This window comes from Amphiprion ocellaris, chromosome 18 (assembly GCF_022539595.1).
Source record: "Amphiprion ocellaris isolate individual 3 ecotype Okinawa chromosome 18, ASM2253959v1, whole genome shotgun sequence".
Lineage (NCBI taxonomy): Eukaryota > Metazoa > Chordata > Actinopteri > Pomacentridae > Amphiprion > Amphiprion ocellaris.
This window is the reverse complement of record NC_072783.1, coordinates 22,121,583-22,136,318: the sequence shown is the minus strand read 5'-3', so window position 1 is coordinate 22,136,318 and position 14,736 is coordinate 22,121,583. Positions and strand designations below refer to the sequence as shown.

The 14,736-nt window shown below is 39.8% G+C and overlaps 2 protein-coding genes across 2 annotated transcripts in view; both read right to left on the bottom strand.

Annotated features, from left to right (window-relative positions):
• Nucleotides 1-1,723: 1,723 nt before the first annotated feature.
• On the bottom strand, nt 1,724-4,713 carry foxl3 (forkhead box L3). The gene is made up of 3 exons (XM_023298824.3): nt 3,855-4,713; nt 2,702-2,870; nt 1,724-2,455 (listed from the first exon to the last, which is right to left on the bottom strand). Exons 1-3 carry the CDS (start codon nt 3,989-3,991, stop codon nt 1,988-1,990), a joined length of 774 nt encoding a protein of 257 aa, XP_023154592.2. The 5' UTR covers nt 3,992-4,713; the 3' UTR covers nt 1,724-1,987.
• A 5,853-nt stretch (nt 4,714-10,566) lies between these two features.
• The window catches only part of fam20cb (FAM20C golgi associated secretory pathway kinase b), a 63,767-nt gene continuing 59,597 nt past the window's right edge, over nt 10,567-14,736 (bottom strand). Inside the window, exons 9-11 of the mRNA XM_023298828.3 lie at nt 14,600-14,659; nt 14,195-14,345; nt 10,567-12,335 (exon numbers count right to left, since the gene is read on the bottom strand). Coding sequence (XP_023154596.2) covers nt 12,222-12,335; nt 14,195-14,345; nt 14,600-14,659 — 325 coding nt within the window. The 3' untranslated portion in view covers nt 10,567-12,221. The remainder of the gene's footprint in view (nt 12,336-14,194; nt 14,346-14,599; nt 14,660-14,736) is intronic.

Below are 14,736 nucleotides of genomic sequence, written 5' to 3'. Positions count from 1 at the left end.
CCGCCGCAGACGTTAGCTGGGGGGCAGTTCACATATGAATGTTAAAAACCCCACAGATCGATGAGGGGCATTTGCAAAGGAGTGCATAAGGTGTGTTTAATTATAACTGCGTCAGGGGCTGGTGTGTGCGTGTCGTTTGGAGGGGGGAGGTGCCGCTGTTTAAGCTGAGGAAGGGGGCCCCGGTATTTAAATAGGGTCACCTCTCGGCCTCACCTTGCAAGTGTTATGCTATATTAAATGCCACTCATGTTAAGTGTGTTGAAACCCGCCTCCGATGTAGTCGAGACATAATATAAAGGTTAAATTGAAAAATGTCCCTTCAACGGCACAGGAACACGCCATGATTGATCTCCCTTGTTCGGGAAGGAAATGTTAGTCAGACCTGGGTTTTGTTAGGCCCGTTTTAAGCGTGTGAAAATAATGCGCCGTAATAAGGAGTGACTGGATTAGAATTTAAGTATCAGTCAATCAGGATTGCAAAAGGTCAGGGGAAAAAATTTGCAAAACGTGGGCAGAAATTGGCTTTTGAACAAGCGAGTTCAATCAAAATAGGCCTTTTTTATTTTGCTGCAGACGCTTGGATTTGGCATAGTATTAAAAGCACTATCGACTCTAACAGTATCTAGTCAAGTGCCCCAATAAACCATGACAGCGTCAGTGATTCTCAACAAGTAGACTTTGAGTCTGTTGTGCATTCATACAGGAAAACTAACAAGTCAAAATGCACTGAAATCAATGAGGCAGAATGCAAATTATAGGATCAAATCTCAGAGTGTTTGAAAATGAATTTCTCATAAATACTATATAACATGTACAGAATTAGTGGACATATGGAGCAACAGTATGCCAGAATGCACAACACCAGCTTCCTGAAGCAGAAGCTGCTACATGGAATTTAGGATTTTGTCATTCACACCTGTGCTTTAAAGCTGCTCTGTGTATTTAGATTTGACTAATTTGCTGTTATTATTATTACATTTTTTCTATCTTTGTGTTTATGCTACATTTCAAGCCCTATTATCATCTTCAATGACTGTTACTGCGGAAATAAAGCAGAACTGACATGCATATCCACACAACAGTCAATTAAAAACCTCACAATGAGATTTGGCCCGAAGTTTCATTCTCCTAGTGTATGTAGTTTGAGCATTTTAAAAGCTTTCCAGTGGAAAAATCTATCTGAAATATAGGAAATTAATTTTCAGAAAAGTTAAAATGTTAAATTTCCTTTTTATTCAGAAATGTGATTTGTTTGTTGTTGCTTCACTCAGATGTTTGAGCTTCGCTGTGCAGAATAACGTGTACAGAGTTAACAGACTGTCAGTCTACTGTGCAGGTGAAGTGTGGAAACTTTTCAATGCATTCTGAGTCATCTTGTGTCCATAAATAGAAGTTTTGAATTAAAAGAACTGAATTAATTAATTGATAGTTTTTGGATCTTTCAATGCGTAAGAATGTGATGTAACTAAATCTGCAGGTAAAAGGATTACTGGCATTAAATAAAAATCATACACGTCTGTATATCTTTTTTCATTTATGAAGAAAACCGTCTCTAATCTGAGGAAGATCCAAGAAGTCCAACAAATGTTTGTTTTGTTTCAACTGATTTTAAAGCATTTTTAAACACATCATAATTAAGTGCCCACAGTTCCTGTGTATATACATCTAGAGAACACTGTAAACCTAGTCTATGCCAGCACTAGACACCACACAAACAGCATAATGACAATATGAATGCTTTACGTATTGTTTCTGCTCTGTTCACAGTTAATCTTTTGGATGAATTCTCAGACAGTAAGATGTTTTCTTTAAGTGACTTTTTTTTTCCCAGCTAGAATCCACCACACAATACTGTACCTCTTCATTCTGTTTCCTCATTTACATTTTCAAGTAAAATTCCTCCTGTGGAATTCCTGTCTTTGGATGTCCTCATAGTTCCCAGTTTCAGACACAGACAATGATGAAGGAATGAGTTCAGTCTCTCCTCTTAAAGAGTCCAGAAGTGCAGGTTCAGGTGTTGGGGCTCCAGAACATGAATAGGTGGTCCCGTGGGCCCTATATGTACGGGGCCGTGGGAGGATCTGAACCCGGGCAGGGGTGGATCCGGAGTGGACAGGATGTAGTCAATGCTAAACTTGATCTCTGGCTCTGGTTTGCCCTGCTGGGTGGGGTTCTGGACCAGGTGGTTCGGTTGGATCCTCGGCCTCTCCGGGTTCAAAGGGCAGAGGGTGGAGCTGGGTTCAGGGCGCCGGGCTGAGGGTAGGTGCTGGTTGCTGTGGCTCTCCAGAGGGTGGAAAGGAGTTTCTCCTGAATCACGGAGGCCAATTTTCACATTCCTTCGACGCCGGCGACGCCGAAAGTTGCCGTTTTCAAACAAGTCGAGCATGGATTCACAGCCAGTGGCAAAAGTCCAGTAGTTTCCCTTTCCTTTTTCATTGCCCTCAGTCCGAGGCACCTAAGGGGGGGAAATACTTGCTTAAACACCTAATATTATTAGGACAAAACAGACTAAATATGTCTACAGTCAACAATTAGAGGATTTAAAACACTCGTACTATGAGAGCAGGTAAGATAGCTTTTTCCACAACTGCTTCTGCTACTTTAATCCTTAAAAATAGACAAAATGATGAAAATACAATGAAATAAAAAACAAAACAAAAAGGATAAGACTAAAAAAAGAGACAAATGTGTGTGTGTTTACCTTGATAAAGCAGCTGTTGAGAGACAGGTTGTGTCTGATGGAGTTCTGCCAGGCTCTCTGGTTGGATCGGTAGTAAGGAAACCTCTTCATGATGAACTCATAGATGCCCGACAGAGTGACCCGCTGCTCAGGGCTCTGCTGGATGGCCATGGCGATCAGCGCTATGTAGCTGACACACACACACACACACACACACACACACACACACACACAAGGTAAAATTTAAATTACACACTAAATCACGTTTTCATTAGACGTCCCCAACAAATCCGCTGTTCTATACGTTCAAACATTTTGATTAAATCTTTTTTTCTCTAATTTTAATTGTACTTTATCTCCAAATATTAAAAAAAAAACTCCCTCTTTAATACAAACTAGACTTCCTAATTTATCATGATGACAAAATCTAAAAATAACAATAAAATACTGACTACAAACAAAAAAAAAATGCAGTGTTTTACCCACGGTAGTGACTAGTGACGTTACACTGTGTATGTTTGGGATCATTTAGAAGCCTATTCCTCAGTTAAACCTCTGGAACCATGTTCAACAACAACAACACTGTTATAAAACCCCAAGAACAGAAATTTATCTTGGAAGCTCAGTGCTGTTTTGCAGCATTTTGAAGTTTACTGAATGGAACCTTTTTTTTTTTTTTTTTTTTTAGAGCTGGAGTCTCAAGCTGATAAAACATTGTCAAGTACAGCAGAAGATTAGGGTTACCAAAGAAAATGCTCAAAATAGCGTTTTGAATTTCTCTTTAGTTTTAGAAGGTGCGTTTTGTCACATTAATATAATATGATAAGGTGTTGACCTCACTATGTAAAGTGCACTGATTTGACTTGTGATTTGGTGGTATATAAATGTGCTGCTGCATAAGATAAGTTAGTTTTTTTGTGTTTTAAATCTATTAAACAATAAAAATAAAAAAATAAAGCAAGAAAATGTTATGATTGTTGTGTTATAAGAGCTTTTATAGCGCATTTACATAAGTTCACAATGTAATGAGTGGAGAAAAACTGGTAAAACTGAAATATGTTGCCTCATTAAATTGTAATTGATGAATTCCTGTCATTTGAGAAACACTTTTAAAGTGATAGTTTTATATGAATATTTTTTTAAAAAGAAAAGCTCAGTTAAAAGTGCTCCTTACCTGTACGCGGGTCTACACATCTTCTTCTCTTCGTCGGTGCTAGATGAAGGGTATCCGTCTCCATCGTAGTTGAAGCAGTTGAAGGGGTAGTTGGAGTTATCGAACATATCTTCACTTGGAGGCGTCAGATGTGGCATTTAAAGTGTTGGGCTCCTCAGAGCGTCCTGGCCAAAGCCCAGCAGCTGCACCCTGTCCTGCTGCTCTGCTCTGCTCTGCTCTGCTCTGCCACCATGCTCTGCTCAGCCAGCTGACACTCACTCTGAGCTCTGCTGATGACGGCTGCCTCCAGCCCCCCTTCCCCTCCTCGGCCCAGCTGCTCTCCAGGAACAAGCTGCAGGTCTGAGGACTCCCAGCCAGCCGGAGCTCCATGAACTCTGTCACAGTCTCCTGCACCAACATGCTTCAAATCTAGATGATTTCTCCACGTGGTTCATTTTTATCTACATGTTTTCGGCAGATAAATGTCAGATAGTATTTTGAAGTGCAAAACTGAAGCTAATCTACCGGGTGCCGTCTTTATAACAAGCCAGTTACTAAATCAGTCAACCTTTATTTGATTTTAAAAAAAGGCCCCATCTATCGTGAAAATTCCCTTGATTGTGAACAACCTCAAAGTTGCTTTAGGCTACGTGCTACAGCTGCTGGGCAAAGCAGGCCGAGCAGCATTTCCAGCAACCCTGAGCTGCTGACCTTTGCTGAGCAGTGAATGAGGAATATCACTCACGACTTAACAAAACAGCAACAAAATGCATGCAGCGCAATCAGAGATGCTGTCCTTTCTATCAACCCATTCCCTTTCCTTGCCAAAAAGTGAGGCCTACATTACCCACGGTGCACCTTGTCTGCTGAGAGTTTACTTGGAGATTGAGGTGTGTTATGATAGCAGCGCTGGATGTAGCCATGAGCCGTTGGTCTCCTGCAGAGAGGAGGATCAGGCTACAGATTCCTGCTACGCTCACTTTCTGTCAAACTCCACACCTCAGATTTGTTTTCCTTGTAGTCTTCAGACCCAGCTGCCACCGACAGCTGATTTCACGTAGCTTTTTTCTGAAGCTACGAACAACTTTATAAACCCTTTTGTTTCAAATTTTCAGTAGCATTCTCCAACAACGTGTGAAATTGGTGGAGTTGATCTATAAAATAAAATGAAATAAAATAAAAATGGGAGCTTAAGCAGAAACAGCTCTTGAGGAGTCTTTTAAAAACACACAAATCTATCAGCTGACTGACACTATCCTATGTTGTGTAATGCGGTCTTAAATTATTCGATGAATATGAATCATCCCTGTTTTTATTTAAAACTAGTCTGGAACTAAAGGACTAACTTGAACGTTACACTGGTCCTCGGCTTAGAATTACAATTGTTAACCCTAAAAGCCACCATTCTGTTAAAAAGCTGCTAAAATTACACCATAACACCATTTATCAGAACTAAAAACTGAAATACCAGTTGTCAGGGTTTCAACTTCAATGGTTCATATGGTTCTGTCGGAACAAATAGCCAAAGAATACATTTAAAATTGGGATAATTTAAACAAAGTCATTTTATTCTACATATCTCAATCAATAATTCACCAAACATTTATATTTTTTAAACTATTTTTTACAATTTCCGTGAAAAAAAACAATACAAAAATTTAAATTCTGCTTTCCTTGGTGCAAGACACAACAACAACAGATTAAGAGGGAAATAACAATCTTGATAATTAAAATAAATGTAGCATGGTTTCTAAAAAGTGGCATGTATTGGTAACACCTGTGGGCACTTGGAAAAATTTTGTAGATATTAAAACCAGGATTTCTTCAATTTATGTAAAACAAACAAGCAGAGAAATTCATCTTTGTTTTTGTTTGCTTTTTTGGTCCTTTTTCATGATTTGTGGTATCATACCTGCATTATAACATCAAACTGCATAGAGACTTTTTCTGAGTTACCTCTACTTCTATTCATGGTTGTGCTGTTTCTATAGAGATGCAGGACTTTATATTGCAGTGAAAATGGGCCCACAGTGAGCAAAAAATGACAATTTAGGCATTCTTATTCTGTGTCAGACACCAAAAATACTGGACTGTATTTCCCATAATGACTTTTGATACCTTCTCTGTTGCTTGTTCAGCAGCTACTTGGGTGCCGCCATAGTCCACCATGAAGGCTCAGTGAGGACTAACATCGAGTGACGGTCTAAAGTTATCAACAGACTGTGAGGAAGCAGAAACCTGCCGTGCAGCTGACCCTCGGCCTCAGAGTAGGTCACCCCTCCTCTTCAGCTCATGGAGGAATCACTATGAGCCCAGTGTTTCCCTCACGGTTTTAGTATATTTACACTGGAGCTCATCTTACTCTGAGTGATGAGATTCTACATGTAGACACAAGTCAATCCCAAGTTAATGCTGATGAAGGTGACACCAATGTGTTTAAAGTTGGCATCACTCTTAATAAATAGTAACTAACACAAATTAAAACGCTGTTTATTGGCTAATATTTAAAATTATGGTGAAATACTTCAGATCAGAAAGTGTTGTAGATACAGCCTTGGATTTAATCTGCTTCACTGTAAAAGTCAAACTCATCTGTATCCAGTTTAAGATAGCTTGATTTTGTCACATTTGACCAAACTTTTAGATACAAACCTGTACAAAACTGACATGTAGGATCCGTGAGGCAGCCGTAGACTGAGCTGAGATGGTTCAGTCCAGTCACATGAACAGCAGCTCGTCTATTCACACTGGACACACAGCTCCTCTCCCCCACCTCCAGCAGGATTCTGGGTGGTCCGCTGGACTCGTAGGCCGTCTACATGTTTTATTTTGCTTCTTTTTATAGCCTAATCTCTCTAACAGCTAACCCCAAATCAACAAACAAAATCCTTTGCATCTTTGTTTTCTTTTTCTCTCTCTGTAAACTCACTGTTGTGTGTGTGTGTGTGTGTGTGTGTGTGTGTGTGTGTGTGTGTGTGTGTGTGTGTGTGTGTGTGTGTGTGTGTGTCCACTCTGGCAGACGTTTAACCAACAACGGGAAGTTTTGTAGATTCTATCTATAATGCTCTGTAATGGCCATAAATTGTTTCCGTGTCTTTAAAACAGGGGGATGTGTATTTTGAAGGGCTCTTAACGGGGCAATTGGAGGTCTCCCGTGAGGCGACAGAGGCCGGGAAAACAGCCTGAGGTCCGGCAGGCCGCTGTGTGTGTGGCCTCGCTGGTGCAGGAGTCATCTATAGTTCCTCTATATTACTGAGACATTAAGGCTTGTTTATTTTTGATACAGCAATGAAGTAACTTGAAGGACAAACCTGTGCTCAGTTTTAGTCACAAGCTCATGATTTCTGTGTGGTTTTGTGAAAAGACCTAGAGCATCTCTATGTCTCTGTTTATACAAAGAACTGAGGTTTTGAAGTACAGGTCAAATTTTCCCTTGAGGGTGAATGCAGCCATGCAGAGCAGCAGCTGAAGGGCTTTATAGGCTACTTGTAGTTCTTTAAAGACTATATTAGACACAAACACAGCAGACAATCAAGCTAGATAAAATCAGTTTTGACACTGAATCTCTTTATAAGATAGAGCCACATTATCCGTCAATAATATAGAACAGAAAGCTTTTATCATCATTGCATTGCACAAAATGCAACTAAATTAGAAGAACTATTCCTGATTAGTGATTACTACAAAGGGACATTAAAAATTCCTAGATGAAAACCCCCCATAAATGTTAAAAGTCTAGCACTTCAGGGAGCAGCTGCACGAATAAGGATGATTATATTCTGAATATTGCCAAAAAATTTGCTGCAGCGTCCACATGCACTGTTTGCTGGCTGATTTACTCACCATGAAGTAGACATACTTGCTATTTGACAAGAAGTGATGCATTTTTTTCAAAGAATTAAACAAAAGCAAACTGTTTTATCAAAATTGTGCAGTGAACCTGAGATTTTGGTGGCCTGGAGCTCAGGGAAGTAGCCTACTTTGTACAGTTACTAATCTGTGAGAACTAAGCTGTGAGACTTACAACTACTAAACTTAATATCTAAATGTGTTTCCCTACTGGACGTACACCTAAACTAGAATTACATCCTTCAGGTTGTACATCTCCCTGAATTCATCATGGTGCATCCATGTTTGTCCAGACCATAGACTGCATACAAAAGATGTCATCTGTGGGTTTGTGGACTGTTGTTTTAAAACTTTAAGATCTGCTTCGCTCTTTTGAAATCGGAAAGATCCGACTGAGAACTCAAGGACACTACACACACCCAAAAAATATATATCTATCAGCGGCAATCTGAAGGTAGCCACATTCTAAAGCATGACCTGTTTTATTGTCTATTTGACTCTAAATGAGACCAAAACATATTAAATCAACATCATGCTGTAATGAGGGAGACTTAAAACTAGCAACTGAGGCTGTAAACTCTTTAGGAAAGTGTTTACTGAGGTAACAAATTAAATGAGAATTAGGATAATTTTCTTAGAGACTGCTATACAATTGAACTTCTTTTTGCAGATGGACAAGTTGCCCCCTGGTGGCCATTACAAAGAACGCAGCTTTAAGTCACTTCTGGCTTCTTTTTTCACTTCACTTCTTCACTTTGGAGACCGGCAAAAAACAAAGTAAAATTACTGTCTAATAGAACACCTAGTCAGAGCAGTGATTGTATAAAATGATCCAGTTATGGATGTTGCTGCAAAGAAGCTACATTTTCTAAAACATGGATGCTTGACAATGGAATATCTACACGGGGTACAGAGGAACATTTCCAGCAACCATCACTCCTGTGTTCTAATGCTGCATTGTGTTAGCTAATGATGTTGAAAGGCTCATTGATGATTAGAAAACCCTTGTGCAATTATGTTAGCACATGAATAAAAGTGTGAGTTTTCATGGAAAACATGATTTTTTTGTGGGTGTCCCCAAACTTTTGAACGGTCGTGCAGATCTTTGAATCCGCTCTACATTACAAAACGCCTGTAAGTAGTAATAATATTTATGAACTGAATGTTCCCTTAGGATGCTTTTTTTCTTCTCATGAAAGCTTCGAGTTCATTCAGGTGAGCTGTCAGTCTGCACACAGGACAAACAGACAAAGCTGTAAATAGGACCAACAGTGGGAAGGTCACAGCATCAGGCTGGTTTGAACTGAGATCAGATAAGCACCTCGCAGCTCGCTCCCATGACGAGGCTTCCTCTGGCGTCCCGTCTGCGGCCGGCCACGCTGATTACAGCCCTTAGTTCTCCTCTGGTCGCTCTCCGTCCCTCTGATGGTTGTCTCAGACGCCGCTTCCTCCATTCATCGCTCTGTCTGCCTGTGTTTGTGTGTTTGTGTGTGTCTACATGCATTTATGTAAACCAACCAGGGAGCTTTTCCGGGGGCTGTTCTGTGAGGAAAGGTTATCAAAACACAACAGTGCACTGGGAACTGTAAACATGCTTGTGCACAGATCTGGGGCTGAGGGCCATTTTCCTTTGCACTGTACTGTGCAGCCATCCTCACTGCTACCATTCACTGTCAAATTATCCTGGAGTAGTGCAGATAAGAGGCCAGTGTGTACCTGAGAGTACAAAGCAGCTAAAACACTGACTATTTTGAAGTATGAGGTCAGTTATGTTCATCTGGAATGCAGACGCTACTTGTATCCTCCTGCTTGCATTATTTGCATTATGCTAAGCTAACTGTGTCATGATTTCAGGTCTGTTCTTCATAAAAAAAAAAAGTATGAAACTGATTCAGTGATCCTGATTTCAATTGGATAATCGTTTTTTAGTTATTTTATTACGATTATGTCAGTGTTGAACCAACCTGAAAGTGTGTACTGTATCAATGGGCCATTAGTGTTCTCTTTCAGTGGTCTGTCTATTTATTGTACTGTGTTTGATCTAAATTTGTCATCATTTCTAATGTTGTTTTTGATGTTTATTATTGTTAATACTATTATATTTGATCACAAGAAGTTTGAAATAACATTAGACTGTAAAGCTGTAGTAATTCTCGTGTCATTGAATAAGGTTAAAGGAGATTAAAGGTGAATTTCACTCATTTTACATCTCAAAGTCAATTTATTAGTCAAGGGAAGTTCTATGAAATTCCTCAAATCTTGTTGGCTTGCAGTGAGGGAAACTTTTTTGGCTTTTTCAGTTTGTGTTTTAAAACCATCCAGTCCAGTTTTCATAATCATGAAAAGCAGGTTTATGTCTTATAATCAACTTTTACTCATTGTGCCTCTGAAACCTGGAATAACATGCAGAACAACTTAAAGACTGACTCATTTTTAAAAAAATCTTTAAGACAATGTAAGTTTTTAGCTTTATCTTATTTTACCTCCAGCTGTTCTTGCTTGCTGGTTAATTTGCTGTAACTTTAAAGTTGTCAATTTTCTTAATGGTTTTATTATTTACTATATTGTCTGTTTAGCACTTTTATCATCATTCATGTTGAAGTTTCTTATGTGTGCCTACATCTTTTATTGTTTTACTCAGCTATATTGCGAGTGTGGCCTCCATATCGCTGTGTATTCCGAGTTTAAATAAATGTTTAATGAATGAATAAATAAATAAGGGATTGCCTTGGCTTTACAGCTTGTAAAATGGCATCTAACTACATGGATGTGTTTTATATTCCTTGTCCATGGAATGTGAATTACTACCTAATAAGAGGCATATTAGGCAAGCATAAACTCGCTTGCTTTTGCTCCGGAATAGAAAAACACACCCACACTATAATATGCTCATTTTGTTTTATTGCACTTTTACCATGATGCAAAGAATTTAAAAATAAAAATCCACAGAAACAGTGAGTTGAATAAAATAAAAAAAGAAGAAGCATTTTCACTTCAAGAACACCATCTAAGGTTCTCCATGGATCCACCCACACATCCATACACACTGTACTGCCCTGACACAGGACTATGGGAACTTAGACTGTGTAATAAAACCCTTATGGAACAGATGACGTCAGCACATACACATATGTAGACCTCCATATCTTACCTACAGCTCGTACCTGGGAGGAATTTAATCCTTTCCGCTATGAAACCAGACATTCAAGTATTTCTATCATTGCACAGGCACTAGATTTTCCTACTGTATATATTAACTTTCAGCCAGTGACTGAATCATCGACACCAACAGTTAAGCTATCAGCTGTTGGTAATGAATGAAATATACATCCTGAAAAATAATCTCTCCACAACAGCGACATCTGGACATCAAATATATTACAAAGAAACAATAATATAAAACTATTAGGGTCACATTTGGCTTTTGGTACCATAAATCTAACCTCATAACCGTTGCACTGAAAGGAAAACAGTAGTTGGAAGAAATGATGGAATGCTGTAAACACAGGTGCAGATTCATGATGGCTATAAACCAATTTTAAAGCAGGTTTGATGCTCGTAATGGGGTGAGTTACTGAATGGCACTGTCCTGGCAGGAGGGTTTGCACATGCTCAGTTTGCCCTCTTTTGGACAAATGAAGAAGTGCACCGCTGTGATGTAAATTCAACTGCTCACTTCAACAGAAAAAAAAATATGTTGTGTGTTACGGATTAGCATTCATTTCAAACAATAAATATGAATTTTAATAAATACTCTCTCAAGGACATTTAACATTTATGGGCAAAATTAATGGACAAATCCAGGAGTAAACCCGCACTCCAATCAAATATTTCCATCTTGGATGATGAGACACTGAAACAGCTCAGCAGAAATAAAGTTTAAAAAAAAAAAAAAAAAAAAAAAAAAACACTATTTAACAAAACATTTTGCAGCAAATCAGTAAAACATAATTTTGATAACAGGAAGTCCACCTCCTCCTCAACTGTGAATGTTCAACCGAAAACACCTGCAACAGTAAGTAGAAACACATAATTCAGCTTTGTGAAGAGGGGCGAGATTCTTTACAAGTCCCTCCGAATTCACTGAATTCAACAAAAGGGTCCTGAACCCGACAGAGAGAAGGCGTCTCTTGCAAGACTTTGAATGGTTTGGTTGCTGCGGTGGGTGTTTGGGTCAGCTGTGGCGATGCTATCCTATACTACTGTCAGGGTTGGATACTTTAAGGAGCCTAAGGTGACGTGTTCCGTTCATCAGCCCCAGGAGGCTTCAACATCACCTGCGTCTCGAGCGTCGGTACGGCTAAAGTCTTTGCACCGTTTGTCCTATCCAGCAGGCTTCCACCTCCGACACAGCTTATGTTGCCTCGAGCAGGTGGGCTTCCCTGTAAGTTCAGCAAAAAATCAAGCCCTCTGAGAAATTCAGCACAGATGGAGCTCATCTGTGTTACGGGATGCCAGTTCAGTTTAAGAGAGAGACTGGATTAGCTCAGCCCAGTCTCCTTTGTCCAGGGGAGTCCAGCTGCCAGCTTCCCCAGCCAGCTACCTCCGTCTTGGGCCGTTGTGGGCGTGGTCCGACCCGTGGTCCCGGAAGTCGTTCTCCACCACGTAGCTGTAGCCCTCCTTTTCAACGCATTCTGACAGCACATTTAGCACCTAGTGATAATGGGGGAAAAAAAACACAGGTGTAATTGTTGATTTACAGAGCACGCTGTTGTGAACATTACATTTGTTCCGACTGTTAGAAGTCAAATAAGGTCAAAACACTGACCTTTAAAGAGGAAATTCTTAATGACATTTTTTGTTACATTTTTCGATTAAAAATGCAAATTCAGATGCTTGTTCAGAGTTATAACAGCAGACTTACACCAGTCGTATGTCATAGTCAATCTGAAGCTACAACCAGTTGACTTAGCTTAGCCTTGACTGGAAACTTGTGGAAGCTCAATTCCAAAAATCCTGTCTTTATGCTAAGCTAAGCTAAACATCAGCTGGCTCTATTGCAACACACATGAGAGTGCACGGCTCAGGGCAGCAGAGTATCTTTCTACGCTGACTGCATTGGTGTGCCTTACTTACTATTTTAAGTGTTGTCTTTGCTTGTCGGTTTTCATACGCATTGATAATTTCCTAACATATTATAGAAATGATTGTAAACAGGAATAAAGGTGCAGATAAATGTTTTTTGAGTGAAACCTGTTTTTTTTTGTAAGCATGATCTTGGACTTACAGTTAGTAATAAGCAGCTCTTCTTGGACTATAATAAAGTACCTAATTGGCCATCATTTGTTAACGACGTCCCAATTAAAGTTTTTGTTGCTCCTGATCTGATTGGTCCTTTAAAATCTAGCATCTGACAACACCCTGTCCCATTTTCTTTGATTATACACACTTTAAGAATTGTAAATTAGCTGTCATACTTATTACTGTTAAATAATGTAGTAATCTGAGGAGGCGGGCACTACTGTGTTGACAAGCAGAAAGCATTATGGGAGTTTAACTAAGAAACAAGCACCAACTGACAAGGCTTACTGAGGCTTACACAGACCAGTGAATTTATTTTAGCTGGGAATAAAGTAAGAAAGTTTTTCTGGGTCAAACATCTAAGGACCTTCATCATGTTTCTGCCTGGGAACAGATATAAACAAGAAGAGCACTCAGAGAGCGCAGTATTCCACCACGGCTGTTCCCTCATATGGCATTGTCAGAAATGCAGCATATTTTTGTAGAAATGCAGCATTTTTTATTCGTTATTGATGATCAGAAATCAGGGCAACATAGAATGTGGCCATTTAATATAGATGTACCTGCAAAGAAAATGACCTTGCACTGAGCACAGGCGTGTGTTATGCATGTGTACGTTATGTACGGATACCGAATCGCGTGACCTAAACATGCAGCTAGTGGCAGTAACTGATGGGACTCGGAAACACCCCCGCAATGGGTGCCAGCAGCGCACAGAGAAGCCTCTAGTCCCCACTTGTGACTGAAGCACATGCAACTCAGTCAGGTGTGTCATCAAAAATTAGTTTGAAAAGAATAAAGTAGGGCACTGCCCAGAGACACACACAGACAGTTCTGCAAAGTGCCAGGTGCACCGGTGCAACCAAAGAAAATGTTTAGTCACACTTCACAGATTTTTGGTCACATATGTGTCCAGAATGCCTGCCCTGGAGTGGTGTGAATCTTATCATTTAACAAGCAAGCAAGAAAGAAAAGAAGCATTTCCTAAATGTTGAACAATTCCTCACCAACAGGGATGGATTAACTACTTTTATTAATTAAAAAACGTGGACTATTTCCTTTATTTCTCTTCAAATGTCAGAAAACAACTAACGATGTCACAGTTTCCCAGAACCTAAATTCATATCTTGTTGCTCAACAAACGCTTAACTCAAAGATATTTGATTTACTGTCACAACGGACTGAAAAGACCAGCACATATTCACATTTGATAGGTCGGACAGGTGACTTTTTGCAAGACACAGTGCAGCAAATGAGCATGAAACACTTACATGGCGTAGTCGTCGGTCCATGGCGTCCAGGTGTGGCTGGATGAGGATGGGACTGAGGCGGTCCCTCACCAGGGATTCCGCCATGAGCATGGACAGCTTGTATTCCTCCTTAGCCAGCAGCTGCAGACGCAAGTGGGTCGACTTCCTTACCCTGCAGAAAGAGAGCAGCCGGGGAAAAGAGTAAGTGTGGCTTCATGCGTTATATTTGTGCATTTACTCTGCAAAACACGAACAAATCACGTACAAATATGTTTTACAGCAAGGGATTATATAATTATAATTGGAGCTTATAGTAACCTCTTAAAGATTTCAGTTTTTATCGTGTTTTTTTTCTCTTTCAGGATCAACAAAGCCATCATACCCTTGTTACCAGCTTACACTAAACCACCACAGAGAAGACTTTACCTGCAGCACTGGGTCAGTGGTACCAGAATAGACATCTCATCATGGGAGTGTTTTCCAAAGCTGGGGAGGAAAATAGAAGCATGTTATGTGGTACCATATTTTTCTAAATTGTTCAAGATTTTTGGACATTAATCCCA

Excerpts from the sequence above, each read along its gene's own strand:
- foxl3 (XM_023298824.3), bottom strand. The coding sequence starts at position 3,991 with ATGCCACATCTGACGCCTCCAAGTGAAGATATGTTCGATAACTCCAAC. Across the intron at positions 2,871-3,854 it reads ATGTGTAGACCCGCGTACAG|CTACATAGCGCTGATCGCCA; the intron begins GTAAGGAGCACT and ends TGTGTGTGTCAG. Across the intron at positions 2,456-2,701 it reads TCAACAGCTGCTTTATCAAG|GTGCCTCGGACTGAGGGCAA; the intron begins GTAAACACACAC and ends TCCCCCCCTTAG.